Genomic DNA, 15,264 nt, shown 5'->3' with positions numbered 1-15,264 from the left:
AGAATTTATTATGTTTTGCAAGAATTAGCTATGTAAAGGACAGAAAAGCTAAGTTTTCCAAGAATTTGCTATGTTTAGTAAGAATTTGCTATGTTTTGCAAGAATTTGCTATGTTTTGTAAGAATTTGCAATGTTTTGAAAGAATTTGCTATTTTTTGTAAGAATTTGCTATGTTTTGCAAGAATTAGCTATGTGAAGGACAGAAAAGCTAAGTTTTCCAAGAATTTGCTATGTTTTGTAAGAATTTGCTATGTTTTGTAAGAATTTGCTATGTTTTGCAAGATTTTGCAATGTTTTGCAAGAATTTGCTATGTTTTGTAAGAATTTGCTATGTTTTGCAAGAATTTGCTATGTTTTGTAAGAATTTGCTATGTTTTGCAAGAATTAGCTATGTTTTGCAAGAATTTGCTATGTTTTGTAAGAATTTGCTATGTTTTGCAAGAATTAGCTATGTGAAGGACAGAAAAGCTAAGTTTTGCAAGAATTTGCTATGTTTTGCAAGAATTTGCTATGTTTTGCAAGAATTTGCTATGTTTTGCAAGAATTTGCTGTTTTTTGTAAGAATTTGCAATGTTTTGCAAGAATTTGCTATGTTTTGTAAGAATTTGCTATGTTTTGCAAGAATTAGCTATGTGAAGGACAGAAAAGCTAAGTTTTCCAAGAATTTGCTATGTTTTGCAAGAATTTGCTATGTCTTGCAAGAATTAGCTATGTGAAGGACAGAAAAGCTAAGTTTTCCAAGAATTTGCTATGTTTTGCAAGAATTTGCTGTGTTTTGTAAGAATTTGCAATGTTTTGCAAGAATTTGCTGTGTTTTGTAAGAATTTGCAATGTTTTGCAAGAATTTGCTATGTTTTGTAAGAATTTGCTATGTCTTGCAAGAATTAGCTATGTGAAGGACAGAAAAGCTAAGTTTTCCAAGAATTTGCTATGTTTTGCAAGAATTTGCTGTTTTTTGTAAGAATTTGCAATGTTTTGCAAGAATTTGCTATGTTTTGTAAGAATTTGCTATGTTTTGCAAGAATTAGCTATGTGAAGGACAGAAAAGCTAAGTTTTCCAAGAATTTGCTATGTTTTGCAAGAATTTGCTATGTCTTGCAAGAATTAGCTATGTGAAGGACAGAAAAGCTAAGTTTTCCAAGAATTTGCTATGTTTTGCAAGAATTTGCTGTGTTTTGTAAGAATTTGCAATGTTTTGCAAGAATTTGCTGTGTTTTGTAAGAATTTGCAATGTTTTGCAAGAATTTGCTATGTTTTGCAAGAATTTGCTATGTCTTGCAAGAATTAGCTATGTGAAGGACAGAAAAGCTAAGTTTTCCAAGAATTTGCTATGTTTTGCAAGAATTTGCTGTGTTTTGTAAGAATTTGCAATGTTTTGCAAGAATTTGCTGTGTTTTGTAAGAATTTGCAATGTTTTGCAAGAATTTGCTATGTTTTGTAAGAATTTGCTAAGTTTTCCAAGAATTAGCTATGTGAAGGACAGAAAAGCTAAGTTTTCCAAGAATTTGCTATGTTTTGTAAGAATTTGCTATGTTTTGTAAGAATTTGCTATGTTTTGCAAGAATTTGCTATGTTTTGTAAGAATTTGCTATGTTTTGCAAGAATTTGCTATGTTTTGTAAGAATTTGCTATGTTTTGCAAGAATTAGCTATGTTTTGCAAGAATTTGCTATGTTTTGTAAGAATTTGCTATGTTTTGCAAGAATTAGCTATGTGAAGGACAGAAAAGCTAAGTTTTCCAAGAATTTGCTATGTTTTGTAAGAATTTGCTATGTTTTGCAAGAATTTGCTATGTTTTGTAAGAATTTGCTATGTTTTGTAAGAATTTGCTATGTTTTGCAAGAATTTGCTATGTTTTGTAAGAATTTGCTATGTTTTGCAAGAATTAGCTATGTGAAGGATAGAAAAGCTAAGTTTTGCAAGAATTTGCTATGTTTTGCAAGAATTTGCTATGTTTTGCAAGAATTTGCTGTGTTTTGCAAGAATTTGCTATGTTTTGCAAGATGAAGGACATAAGCAGCCTTCGTAATGTAAGAATTTGTCAGACAAAGGACATAAGTCACCTCCCTTAAGTTAGATTTGTTAGATGAAGGACATAAGTAGCCTTCCTTAGATCAATTTCCAGTGACTTCTGTCCTAATTAGGAATGACTTTGTTTTCTTTCGATGATCCCTCTGCTCAACTAGGCACTTTGGGGGAAACTGTATTTTAATTTTAGATTATCATGCTGTTGGAGAAAATGTGTTGACCTGTTTGAGAGGTAGGTGGGAGGGATCGGTGAACTGTCAGCCAGGGGCACCAACCACCACAACTACTACATTAACAACCACATCCACTACTACAACACCAACAACTACAACCACCACTACTACTACACCGTCAACAACTACCACTACAGCAACAACTACTACTACAACAACTACCACAACAGAAACGAATGCACAGGAATATGATGAGATTTGATTTTTCATAATAAAAACAAATGTGTTATTTATTTCTCAAGAGCTAGATTCAAAAGTTTGGGTACATTGATTATATCTTTATTGGTTTGTAAACACTAGCATTGCCAAACTTTTAATCATAAATTTTAATTTTGAAAGGGGTAATTTTGTTAAACATAATTTTCTTTTGCTTAAGTAACCTAGGACGCAAAGGCTTTTGATCTTAGGCAATAGAATGACAGATCAACATTCTATACCTATTTTATAAAGAAAAATTAAATCTAAAAAACATTTATTAAGAACTACCAAGGATTACCCTAAATTTTTAAGCTTATAGACTTCATAGGAATATTTATTGGTGGTTTACCTCATATCGGATTTGAACCAACAACGGACTTTTTGACAAAAACAAACACCTTTTTTTGATGCTAGTTTTTGGTAACTATGTTAAATATATTATAACTTAAAGGGCCCCAAAAGGATAGGCACGTACCGTTGGGATAGGTCCCCACAGACTACGCATCTGTAGAGATGTGATTTTTCAAAGAGGTTGAAGGGGGGTGTCAGTGGTTAAGAAACATTTATGTTTATTTAAGAATACAAAATCTCATCTATGATACTACCAGTCAACTGTGAATAAACAAATAGCTGATTTTATAAATCCTGTTGAAAACAATCTGAATGAACCAAATGTGGATACTAGTGATGATATTGCCATTGACAAAGCTGGTGAAATAAGAAGCACAGAAAAATACAGTGATGTGATGACAGTTGATAGTGATGATCTCATAGCGTTAGAACCTATTCAGAATCAGTTAGACTTGGGTAATATCATTTATGGATTTTTAAAGGCGACGCTTTTATATAATTAGGGTCTGTCCTTTCGTCCACCCGTTTATATAGTCAGTCAAGCCCGAAAAATGTCCATTGTTTAAGCAAATTTTCAATAAATCTACTTACACTTTGATTTAGACTTTAAATAAAACATTTTGCCTCTGTCTGATTTTAAAGCTTCGCTTTTATGGATGTTTTAATCCTTGTTTCTTAATAAGCAATGTTTTTAAAAATTTAAGTATACTTGAATATACAAAATGCAACATACGAACTTTTACACTATTTTGGTTTTGAGAAAAAAATGTATATACAAATTATCTTAATTTTTTAAAAGTTGTCATTTTCACTTCATTATGGGTCACGCCAGGCTACAATTGAATCAAGACAAAAGTAAGTGCCGAGCTCTGGGACCTATGTATGGTGAAATTAGACATAAAACCATGATGATTCCAGGTAAAACCAAAATATTTCAGCGGGATCTTTTTGAGAAAATTAGATTTGAAAATTTCAAATTCAATTTTCACCCCCTAGGAGTTGCCGCATAATCATGACAAGAAAAGCAAAGATTATATATTTAAAATTTTGAACAACTTTGCTTTTGTGAAGTCTTTCATTAAACCTCTCTATATATGATTTATTTAAGGCTGAATTTCCGTGACCTTAGCAAAGCAACTGATAAAAATGGCAATTTATTAACTCCCTTCAGGAGTAGTTTTATGAAAAACTTTATAAAAGCATAGTTGTTCAAAATTTTAAATAAATAATCTTTGCTTTTTTTGTCATGATTATGCGACAACTCCTTGGGGGTGAAAATTTAACTTGAAATTTTTAAATCTAATTTTCTCAAAAAGATCCCGCTGAAATATTTTGGTTTTACCTGGAATCATCATGGTTATATGTCTAATTTCACCATACATAGGTCCCAGAGCTCGGCACTTACTTTTGTCTTGATTCAATTGTAGCTTGGCGTGGGGTGCAAATGCTTTGATAGTGCACTTTTCAAAGCGAAGCTCCGCTCTTCAATAATTTCCTTCCAACTTACACTAATTATTAGATTTTGAATAAAGGCATTATATAAACATGTATTAAGTGTAATTCGTTTCGTTTTAGACGTTAATCTTACTGAACTTATTATATTTATAGAAACACAATTCTTGTCATACAAAGCTTGGCTTTTGTGATTTAATCTTAGTGTGTTACGGCCTTATGCGGTCATGTTAGTAAATCTTTAAATTTTGTTTTTGAATTTTATTCTGGATAAACCATACAATGTTTTTGCCTATACCAGTTAGGGAGTTGAATCCATTTTTATAGAAGCAGAAACATAATCTATGATTATGGTTTGGACCCTCTAAAACTGTAATCTACCCTTCCACTTTCCCCTCTCTTGGTGAAGATATCTTCAACGCCGATATGATTTTTGAAATATAAGATTCCACTTTTGCCTCTCTTGGTCAAGATATCTTTAACGCTGATACGATTTTTGAAATGTAAGATTCCACTTTCAATAGAGGCGAAACTGGAATCATGGTTTACATTTTTCATATCTATGTTTCTGTAATCTTCCATTACTGTTTTAACATCAACATAATAGAAATGTACCATACTATTTTTAAATTATGTCAATTGTGAAAAAAAGCATAGGTTTTATATATAATTAAAACATTGTTGTATATTCTTAATTAAATAAACAAAACATACAAAGAGCGTATATAAAAGATGTTTTGTTTATTTTAAAAAAATACTATAAAATAAAATCATGCATGGTATATTTATTTTTTCTTAGGCAAAGACTATTTTAAATGTGCATTTATTTCAAACCAATGAAAATTCAAACTGAAGTACAAAATAGAATCCAGAAATTTTGCCTATCTATTTTGGCTTTCATTGTAGGTGGATTGAATTTATGTAAAGGTAATTCTTATCTCAGGATTCTTTAAAACTGTAAACATAGATTTAAATATATTTCAAATAGCTTAATAAATTAGATTCAAAGGCCTTATAGATTAAATTAACTTTGGGATAATGGCAAAGGACGATGGAATATTAATTATCCTTGCCACACCATTTCATTTTTATGTAAAAAGGTATGATAACCAATCTGCCATTGTCCTATCACTATCAGATAAAGTTTAACTTTGGCCTATGTTATATGTTATAACACATACTTAAAACTTAAAACTTAATGTAATAAAAAGCTTTCACTTAAGCAAAGCTAACAAATAAAATTATGAAACATATCAGGGATCTAAAGAGATAAGACAATGGCCGATAAATTAATGCACATCCATAATGATGACTCACTAAATAACCCCTTCTGTAGATTAAAATTAGTGGTTCAAATGTTTATAAACACAATTTAATCAACCAATCAAAGCCAACGAATAAGAAAACGTTATTGTAAAACTTTGGGGACTATTTTAATAAGCAGTCAATTGTCTCCTCCCTCTCTGGATACAAATACTAACTAATAAAGAATAAAATGCGATGGTACTCTGTAATTCACTTTTCTGCCTGTCCGTCATTCTTTTCATGATTTTTTATGATTTTCCAGTATGGCTACAAAACCAATTAATATCCGCTGAATCAGACCCGTCTAATCCATACTTGAAACTATGTAATGTATTGTATTATAGACATTTTTCTACAAATAGTAAAGTAAAAAGTTGTAATATAAACACCAGTTTTGTTAGACTGGTCCTTCGCACCTTTGGGACTAACAAAACTGGAAAAACAGATGCATTAAACAATTAATCTTGGCTGTTTATTTTATACAATGCCAGTTTTCATCAACCAATTAAGATTAAATAAAAGTAAACAAAGTGGGGGGTTTTTAATGCAACCATCTCGTAATCAGTGAGCAAATGGCACTTAGAATTCGAATTTCGAGCTGAAATTTTGCATGAGTAATCCTTGATAGGTCTATTTTCCCTAAATCAAACAAAAAGTTGGAAAAGTAACGGCTGGCGGCTGGCAGCTCAGCCGTTTGGCCGTTTTTTGCCTATTTTTAGGGCAAATTCATCATTAATTACGTAGAAATCAACTTTTTAAAACATATTTCTGGTTTAATTCATGTTAAATGATAACATAACCATTTTTTAAAATTTTTAGTACCAGCTTCTAAATGGGTAGAACCAGCTGAAAACGGCTGGGAGCCGCCAAGAGTATAAAGGGTAGATAGGGCTTGTGACATGTCTAGGGGTAGGTTTCTATGGGTGCTGAGCTCAAAAATGCTACTAAAAATAGTGACGGTCAATCCATATGGCAGCTGGGTAACAGCTGCAGCTCAGCTGCGAGCGGCCAAGAGTAGAATGAGTAGATAGGGCTTGTGACGTGTCTAGGGGTAGGTTTTTATAGGTGCTGAGCTCAAAAATGCTAACAAAAAAAGAAAAAAGTGGAGGCAGCTCAGACGAGATAGGCCAAGAGTAGAATGAGTACATGAGGCATGTGACGTGTCCAGGATTAGGTTTTTATGGGTGCTGAACTCAAAAATGCTTCTAAAAATAGTTTCGGCCAATCCCTATGGCAGTTAAGTAATAGCTGCTGCTCAGCTGCGAGAGGCTAAGAGTAGAATGATTAGATAGGGCTTGTGACGTGTCTAGAGGTAGGTTTTTATGGGTGCTGAGCTCAAAAATGGTACCAAAAATAGTAGCAGCCCATCCATATGGCAGCTGGGTAACGGCCAAAGCTCAGCTGGTAGAGGCCAAGAGTTGAATGAGTACATAGGGCATGTGACATGTCTAGGGGTAGGTTTTAATGGGTGCTGAGCTCAAAAATGCTACCAAAAATAGTGGCGACCCATCCATATGGCAGCTGAGTAACAGCTGCAGCTCAGCTGCGAGTGGCCAAGAGTAGAATGAGTAGATAAGGCTTGTGATGTGTCTAGGGGTAGGTTTTCATGGGTGCTGAGCTAAAAAATGGTACCAAAAATAGTGGTGACCCATCCACATTGCAGCTGGGTAACAGCTTCAGCTCAGCTGCGCGCCACCAAGAGTATAATGAGTAGATAGAGTTTGTGACGTGTCACGGGGTAGATTTTTATGGGTGTTGAGCTCAAATATGCTACTAAAAATAGTGGCGACCAATCCATATATGGCAGCTGAGTAACAGCTACAGCTCTGCTAGGAGCGGCCAAGAGTAGAATGAGTAGATAGGGCTTGTGATGTGTCTTAGGGTAGGTTTTTATGAGTGATGAGCTCAAAAATACTACCAATAATAGTGGCGGCTCATCCATATGGGTAACAGCTACAGCCCACAAGCCCTATCTACTCATTCTACTCTCAAATATGCTACCAAAAATAGTAGTGACCCATCCATGTGGCAGCTGGGTAACGGCGGCAGCTCAGCTGGGAGCGGCCGAAAGTAGAATGAGTACATAGGGCTTGTGACGTGTCCAGGGGTAGGTATTTATGAGTGCTGAGCTCAAAAATACTACCAATAATAGTGGCGGCTCATCCATATGGCAGCTGGGTAACAGCTACAGCCCACAAGCCCTATTTACTTATTCTACTCTTAGCCTCCCCAGCTGAGCTGCAGCCGTTACCCAGCTGCCATATGGATGGGTCGCCACTGTTTTGGGAGCATTTTTGAGCTCAGTACCAATAAAAACTTACCCCAAGACACGTCACAAGCCCTATGTACTCATTTTACTCTTGGCCGCTCCCATCTGAGCTGCAGATTATAGATTGGCTGCCACTATTTTTGGTACCATTTTTGAGCTCAGCACCCATTTACCCCTAGACACGTCATAAGCCCTATCTACTCATTCTACTCTTGGCCTCTCACAGCTGAGATGTGGCCGTTACCCAGCTGCCATATGGATGGACCGCCACTATTTTTGGTAGTATTTTTGAGCTCAGCATTCATAAATACCTACCCCTGGACATGTCACAAGCCCTATCTACTCATTCTACTCTTGGCTGCTTGCAGCTGAGCAGCAGCTATTACTCAACTTCCACATGGATGGACCGCCACTATTTTTGGTAGTATTTTTGAGCTCAGCACCCATAAAAACCTACCCCTAGACACGTCATAAGCCCCATCTACTCATTCTACTCTTGTCCGCTCGCAGCTGAGCAGCAGCTGTTACCCAGCTGCCATATGTATTGGCCACCACTATTTTTGATACCATTTTTGAGCTCAGCACCCATAAAAACCTACCCCTAGACACATCACAAGCCCTATCTACTCATTCTACTCTTGGCCGCTCGCAGCTATTACTCAACTGCCACATGGATTGGCCATTACTATTTTTGGTAGTATTTTTGAGCTCAGCACCCATAAAAACCTAACCCTGGACATGTCACATGCCCTATGTACTCATTCTACTCTTGGCCTCTTCCAGCTGAGCTGCCGCCATTACCCAGCTGCCACATGGATGGTCCGCCACTATTTTTGGTAGCATTTTTGAGCTCAGCACCCATAAAAACCTACCCCTAGACACTCACAAGCCCTATATACTCATTCTACTCTTGGTTGCTCGCAGCTGAGCTGCAGCTGTTACCCAGCTTCCATATGGATTGGCCGTCACTATTTTTAGTAGTATTTTTGAGCTCAGCACCCATAAAAACCTACCCCTAGACATGTCACAATCCCTATCTACTCTTCATACTCTTGGCCGCTCCCAGCCGTTTTCAGCCAGTTCTAGCCGTTTAGCAGCTGGTACTAGAAATTTTAAAAATGGTTATTGCTATCATTTAATATGAAATAAACCAAAACTATGTTTTAAAAAGTTGATTCCTACATAAATAATGATGAATTTGCCCTAAAAATAGGCCAAAAACGGCTAAACGGCTGAGCTGCAGCCGCCAGTCGTTACTTTTCCAACTTTTTGTTCAATTTAGGGAAAATAGACCTACCAAGGATTACCTATGCAAAATTTCAGCTCGAAATTCGAATTCTAAGTGCCATTTGCTCACTGATTACGAGATGGTTGCATTAAACCCCCCTCCCCCCTTTATAAATCCAACAAATGTTTATAAAACTTTGTGTACTACTGAAATTTGAACCCTCCCTTATTTTGCTGAGAGTGAATTAAAAATACATAGTTATAGAAACCTGCAAACCATAAGAGTGATTATTTTAGACATACAGACTTCTACCAACCCTTTTTGTAAAAAACGTCGTTTAGAAGCAATAACATTTTGTATGTATTTTGTATGAGAAACTACCCTGTAAAGGAGAACCCAATCGGTTCAGCGGTTAGCGAGATCCTTGCTACAAACAGACAGACAAACAGACAGACAAACAAACAGACAGACAGAGAGACATCGTTCTACTTTGTATTATAGATAATATAACTCTTAATATATAAAGCTTCGTCAAATGTTTTAAATGGACATTCAGGACTTTCTGATAACGATTACAGGGTGCTACTGTCCTTCTCATTCTGTCTTCTCATTTTATTTTAGACATGATTTATTTAATTTTTCGTCCATTTTTCCCTCCCTGTAGACAACTTTATTGTACCCAGGGAGGTAGGGAACATTGGACTAAAATTATCTTCTTGGCTGGTTTAAAACCTCTAGGTACTTTAATTCAAGTTTATCGCCAAGTTTAAGACAATAGCCGATAAATGGATGTACATTCCCAAAAATACCCCCACTGTAATTTGCCATCAGTGGTTGAAATGTTTCGACACTATACTAAATAAACTAACCAATTAAAATTCAGTAAAAGTCCCCAAACAAACAAGAATGAAAACGTTAATATAAAACTTTGGAAACTAGCAGAGAGAGAGGTGGATAATGGACTGTTAATTACACTAGTCCCCAGTTTTATGATAAGTTTTATGATAACGTTTTCTTATTGGCTGGCTTAAAAACTTTGGGGACTTTTATTGGATTTTGAATGGTTAGGTTAATAAGTACTAGCGGCTTCGCCCCTAGCCTCTAGGGGCTTTGCCTCATAAGGTAATTTAAAAAAAAATTCTGCGCTCATAATTTATGGGCATCACCAAAACTTTTTTTTTGGGGGGGGGGGAATTTTCATTTTTTGGGGGGTTGGGGTTGTCCCACCCCCCAAGAAAATAGCTTAAAACCACAACAGGACCAATAGGTATATACCATGAAGAGTAGAATCCGATCGGTTCAGTTGTTACCAAGATCTTAAGGGACAGACGGATGGACGGACAGACAAACAGACAGACATCGTTCTACTTTGTATTATAGATAGTAGTGGTTAAACCAACCAATCAAAATTCAGTAAAAGTCCTCAAAGTTGTTAAGCCAACGAATAAGAAAATTTATGTTTTGAAATTTCTAATATTAAATTTACTTAAGATAAACATTTTCTGAAAAAAAAATTTCTAGCTTCAAAAATAAGGAAATTACATCCATTTAACATTTTAATTAACCTTTTGTATATTTCCCTCTTATTTTATTCATAAACTAGCTGTCTTTTTAGATATTAAGTATAATAATGGACAACCTCAATTTATTTTTCTAAAAGAAAGCTTTTACCTATTTAATATGCATTATGATAATTTCTCGTTAAATGTATATACTCAACTATCCAATCTTATTTTAGCTGCAAAAGACAAATCACTCAAATTAAGCAAAGAAGACTGTATTTCAAATTGGAATAAAAACAACCTGCATGCCCATACAATTCTCCTAACCCAATTTTCCTTCAAACTGTTACAAAATGCAGGGCAAGAAACTAATTTTATCTCTGATTTTCTTGATTTTTTAATAACACAGTGATTACTTTTTTTCTGATTAATTTCTAGCTACTAAGCTATGTTGATGTAAATAAAAGTCTCGTACTATAATATGTAATTCTGTATGTATATGTCTTTTCTTTATGAAATACATATCTTTAAAACAAATTAACCTTAAAAAATAAAGTTGTTAAATGAAAGGGTGAAGTAAGTGAAAAATGACTTTGTCTCACTTAAAGTCGGAAATTTATTATTTGACAGGGAACATGCACAATTTTTTTGCCATCTAACTCTAATAGGAGCCGAGATGATATGGGGGGGGGGGGGAGCGTTGAATGATTAAGGTCCGGAAATGGGCCTGCTTGTTAAGTGTTAGCAACCTTTTTTTTAGGTCCTTTTTTTCTTAAAAACTTCAACTAATAAAAATAAAAAAATAAAAACTAACTAATATGTACCATTTCTACTATGTCGCTTTAAATATATGATATGTTATCTAGAATGTATCATTCCAGTTTTGTCTCTATTGAAAGTAGAATGATACATTACTATTATGTCGATATAAATAAGTAAATCAATGTTTATGAATACGCTGATATGTAAACATGAATGTATGATTTCAGTTTCGCCTCTATTGAAAGTGGAATCTTACATTTCAAAAATCATATCGGCGTTGAAGATATCTTCACCAAGAGAGGGAAAAGTGGAAGGGTAGATTACAGTTTTAGAGGGTCCAAACCATAATCATAGATTATGTTTCTGCTTCTATAAAAATGGATTCAACTCCCTAACTGTATACTATATATTATTCTTGTCTTATTCTTAGTTGAGAGTCCTAGAAGTAATGATGAACGAGGAAGAATTGTCAATCTTAATTTTGAGGTAAAAATGAAGTGAAGCATTATATCTTTATTAAGATCTTGTAAACAACAGATTTATAGTATAGATGTATATACAGACAACTACCTCCCTTACTTTTTTAAAGACCTCTTTCGTCTGCTTCCAAATTATTTTCTGCTACTGGCTGAGCTGTGTTAATATAAGCGACACCATTGGCTGATTTTCAATGACCCAAGAAAATAATTCCCGGGACCTATGAGAAGCTATCCTCTTAAGGAAAACACGATCGGTTCAGCGGTTAGCGAGATCCTTCGTTCCAAACAAACAGACAGACGGACATCGTTTTACTTTGTATTAAAGATTATAAAAATTCTCTTTCTTACTAGAATATATAACCTGAAATTTGTATTTATAACTAATTACAAAGTTTTCACAAAAAAATCATCCAATGCACTGGTTGTAATCTGTATGCCAACCTAGGGAGGTAGGGGACATTGAACTTCAAAGTTTTTTTTAACAATATTAACTAATTCAATAGTCATTCATAAGCTCAACAATTATTTAATTTTGATAGGTTGGTTCAAATTCATAGTGTCCAAACATTTTTATTAATAATTTTAATCTTCAGAAGGAGTTTTTGTTTATTACTGTGGATATGTATCAATTAATCATCCATTGTCTTAGCCCTTAAGATCCCTGATGCCAACAATAAAAAAGATAGTTATTTATTTTGGTGTATTTGAACAATTTCATCCTGATTTAATTTAAAATTTCATATCTATACTAACCAGACTTTTTCTACCTTCAACTTTAAGTCAAATATATTTTTTTACGAAAAAGTTTTCATCAAGGGATAAGGGATAGGAAACCTGGCCATTAATTAGGTCCCGGCCTAGTTTCCGAAGGGATATAGCAACTTTTACCAATTCCTAATTAAATGATGTCACTGGCGGACACTCCAAATTAGCTATCGCTCTAAACAAATAAGGATCAGCTTGTTTTGTATCAACCAATAGGCAATTGGCGGATACCAATGTAATAAACACGGCATCTAAAATTGAAAAAGAAATTTTACATTGTCTGCTTCTAAATAAAAATAAGAAATAATAAAAAAAGGTGTTTGATCACATCATAATAGTATCCATAGAACTTAATAGAATGTTACCCAAGTGCCTATTTATTTAGTAATTTATCTGTTTTGAATTTTAATTAGCAATGATATTTTCAAATACAATTTTTACTCATTAATAAAAATGCAAATAATACAATCTAAAATCTGTCTTAGGGAAACCCAACAATAGCTTTCTGAGAAATTTAAATTACCAGAGTAAAAGATAAAATTTTTAATAAAAGCCATTTATATATTGGGTAATAAAAAGTTCTATTTTTACTTATGTTTAGCTACCTGAATTTTATTCTATACTTTATCTACTTTGGACTTGTTTAGCTATTTCATTCTAGTTCATAGTTTTCAAATCTAAATACTGCACCTTCCCGTAACTGTTTTTTTTTAGGCCTAGTTGGAAAATAGGCCTGGAATAATATTTTCTTACGTTTCCCATCCCTTATCCCTGGTTTTCATCTTGTCAACATGTAGGTAATGAGTATCTTAAATACTGGCAGGGATAGGACAATGGATGTTGAATTGGTGTTTAACCTTATTATAATACCCAAAACCATAACCAAAATTTAAGACAAACTTACTATTATTTGTTTACATCCCCAATGAGGATAAACAAAATTACCCCTTTCACAGAGGAAAATTTTTGATGGAAAAGTTTGGACACTCCCAGTTTAAACCTACCAATATAATATACACAGTTCAATGTCCGCTCAACCCCTCCAAGGTACATTTTACAACTCTAATTCATTGGTTAGTCTAAGACCATAAATGTATTTAGTATACATGTACAGGGTGTCCCACGTAAACTGTTTTTTTAAACGCTTATTACTCCCTTAATATTTGAGCTATCTTCGTAAAATAAAAAGTATTTGGCAGCAAACTACTGACCATTTAATGATATATTGATGAAAAATCCGCAAAATTAACAGAAAAAAATCTACAAGGGAATACATTACAGGTTGATTTTAGTGAATATAAGACTATACTACAAGAAAAATATGCCTTAGTTAACTTTTAAAGCAGCTGGTGGTCAAACGATGGATCACAAAGACTTACTCCAGACATTATAAGAACTAGCATTGTAGTCTAATTAAAAAATCTGGTATATTTCAGGTTCTTGTGTGCATTTAAAGCGAGCTCACATGAAAAATTAACAAAGAAGACCAATATTATGCCTATTTTTACATATTGTTCACTTATATTACACTTCAGATTCTTGAATATTGAGAATTTCTAATATGCCATGTCAAGATTGTTCTATTTTTGTGCTTAGATAGTCTGAGCGACCAGCAGTTTGGACCCAAACTAATCTTATAGTTCACAAAGCAAATATTTTCTTGTGGGTTAGTCTAAATTCAATAAAATAAACCTCTTATGTAATACCTCGTAGATTTTTTTCTGTTTATTTTGTGGATTTTTCATCATTACCCTATAAAATGGTCAGTAGTAGGCTGCCAAATACTTATAATTTTACTAAGATAGCTCAAATATTAAGGGAGTAATAAGCGTTAAAAAAAAAACAGTTTACGTGGGACACCCTGTATAACCCAGGAACTACTTAAATCCAGTGTTCACCCTGTATAACCCAGGAACTACTTAAATCCAGTGTTGAAGACCTTCTTTTTCACCTCTTTTGTACGGACTTGGCTGTTAATATTGTCATAATTGGTTGAAAATCCAAAACCCACTTGGGCACAGGGTCCACTGGGTGATGATATACAGTTATTTAACCCCTTTTCCCCTCTGCTGATTTACTGTAATAATGGGATAACTATGTCTCTAAATTGCGCAGCAATAACAACCATCAGTTTTAATGACAAAGTAACATATATAGGAAAATTAGAATGAAAATGATACCAAAGTGGACCAAAATCACTAGAGATATATGGAAATATGCGAAAAAAGTATAATAAAGCTACCTGTACTTTTATCTACAAACTCAATGATGCACATAGAGCAAAAGCACCAAATTTTTTTTTAAAGATACCTAATATAAGACTTCAATCGTCCTTTTTTCAGGATCCCTCAGAAACCACAGTGACTAACCATTTCCGAGATTTTGGAAGTTCTACGGGCACAAAGAATTTTATATCATATTTGTGTATAATTATTTTAGTTATATTTATCTAAATGAAATCTTAAATAAAATTTGAACTATAACCAGCAATTTGATTATTCGATGAAGCCTCAAATTTGAACCTGTTTGATGCTTTGAAAAGAGGGATTGTCATATTTGGATCAGGTTTAGACTTCTAGCTTACTTATAAAATAGTATAAGGCTGATTTTTCTGACTCGCGGATGCCGACTCTTTATAGTAAGATAAGAAATACAGACAACTATCCCTTTGAAAATAAGTTCCTTTGTCTGGA

At 34.0% G+C, this 15,264-nt stretch overlaps 1 protein-coding gene across 1 annotated transcript in view; it reads left to right on the top strand.

The window, feature by feature from the left end:
- LOC145325424 (uncharacterized) overlaps positions 1–15,042 on the top strand; it is a 47,751-nt gene extending 32,709 nt beyond the window's left edge. Inside the window, exons 16-19 of the mRNA XM_080168411.1 lie at positions 2,218–2,444; positions 3,067–3,265; positions 11,758–11,813; positions 14,914–15,042. Coding sequence (XP_080024537.1) covers positions 2,218–2,444; positions 3,067–3,265; positions 11,758–11,813; positions 14,914–15,024 — 593 coding nt within the window. The 3' untranslated portion in view covers positions 15,025–15,042. The remainder of the gene's footprint in view (positions 1–2,217; positions 2,445–3,066; positions 3,266–11,757; positions 11,814–14,913) is intronic.
- The last annotated feature ends 222 nt before the right edge of the window (positions 15,043–15,264 follow it).

This window comes from Acartia tonsa, chromosome 8 (genome assembly GCF_053477335.1).
Source record: "Acartia tonsa isolate MP-2025a chromosome 8, ASM5347733v1, whole genome shotgun sequence".
Classification (NCBI taxonomy): domain Eukaryota; kingdom Metazoa; phylum Arthropoda; class Copepoda; order Calanoida; family Acartiidae; genus Acartia; species Acartia tonsa.
The sequence above is the reverse complement of the archived record's forward strand: the minus strand, read 5'-3'. Positions and strand labels throughout refer to the sequence as shown.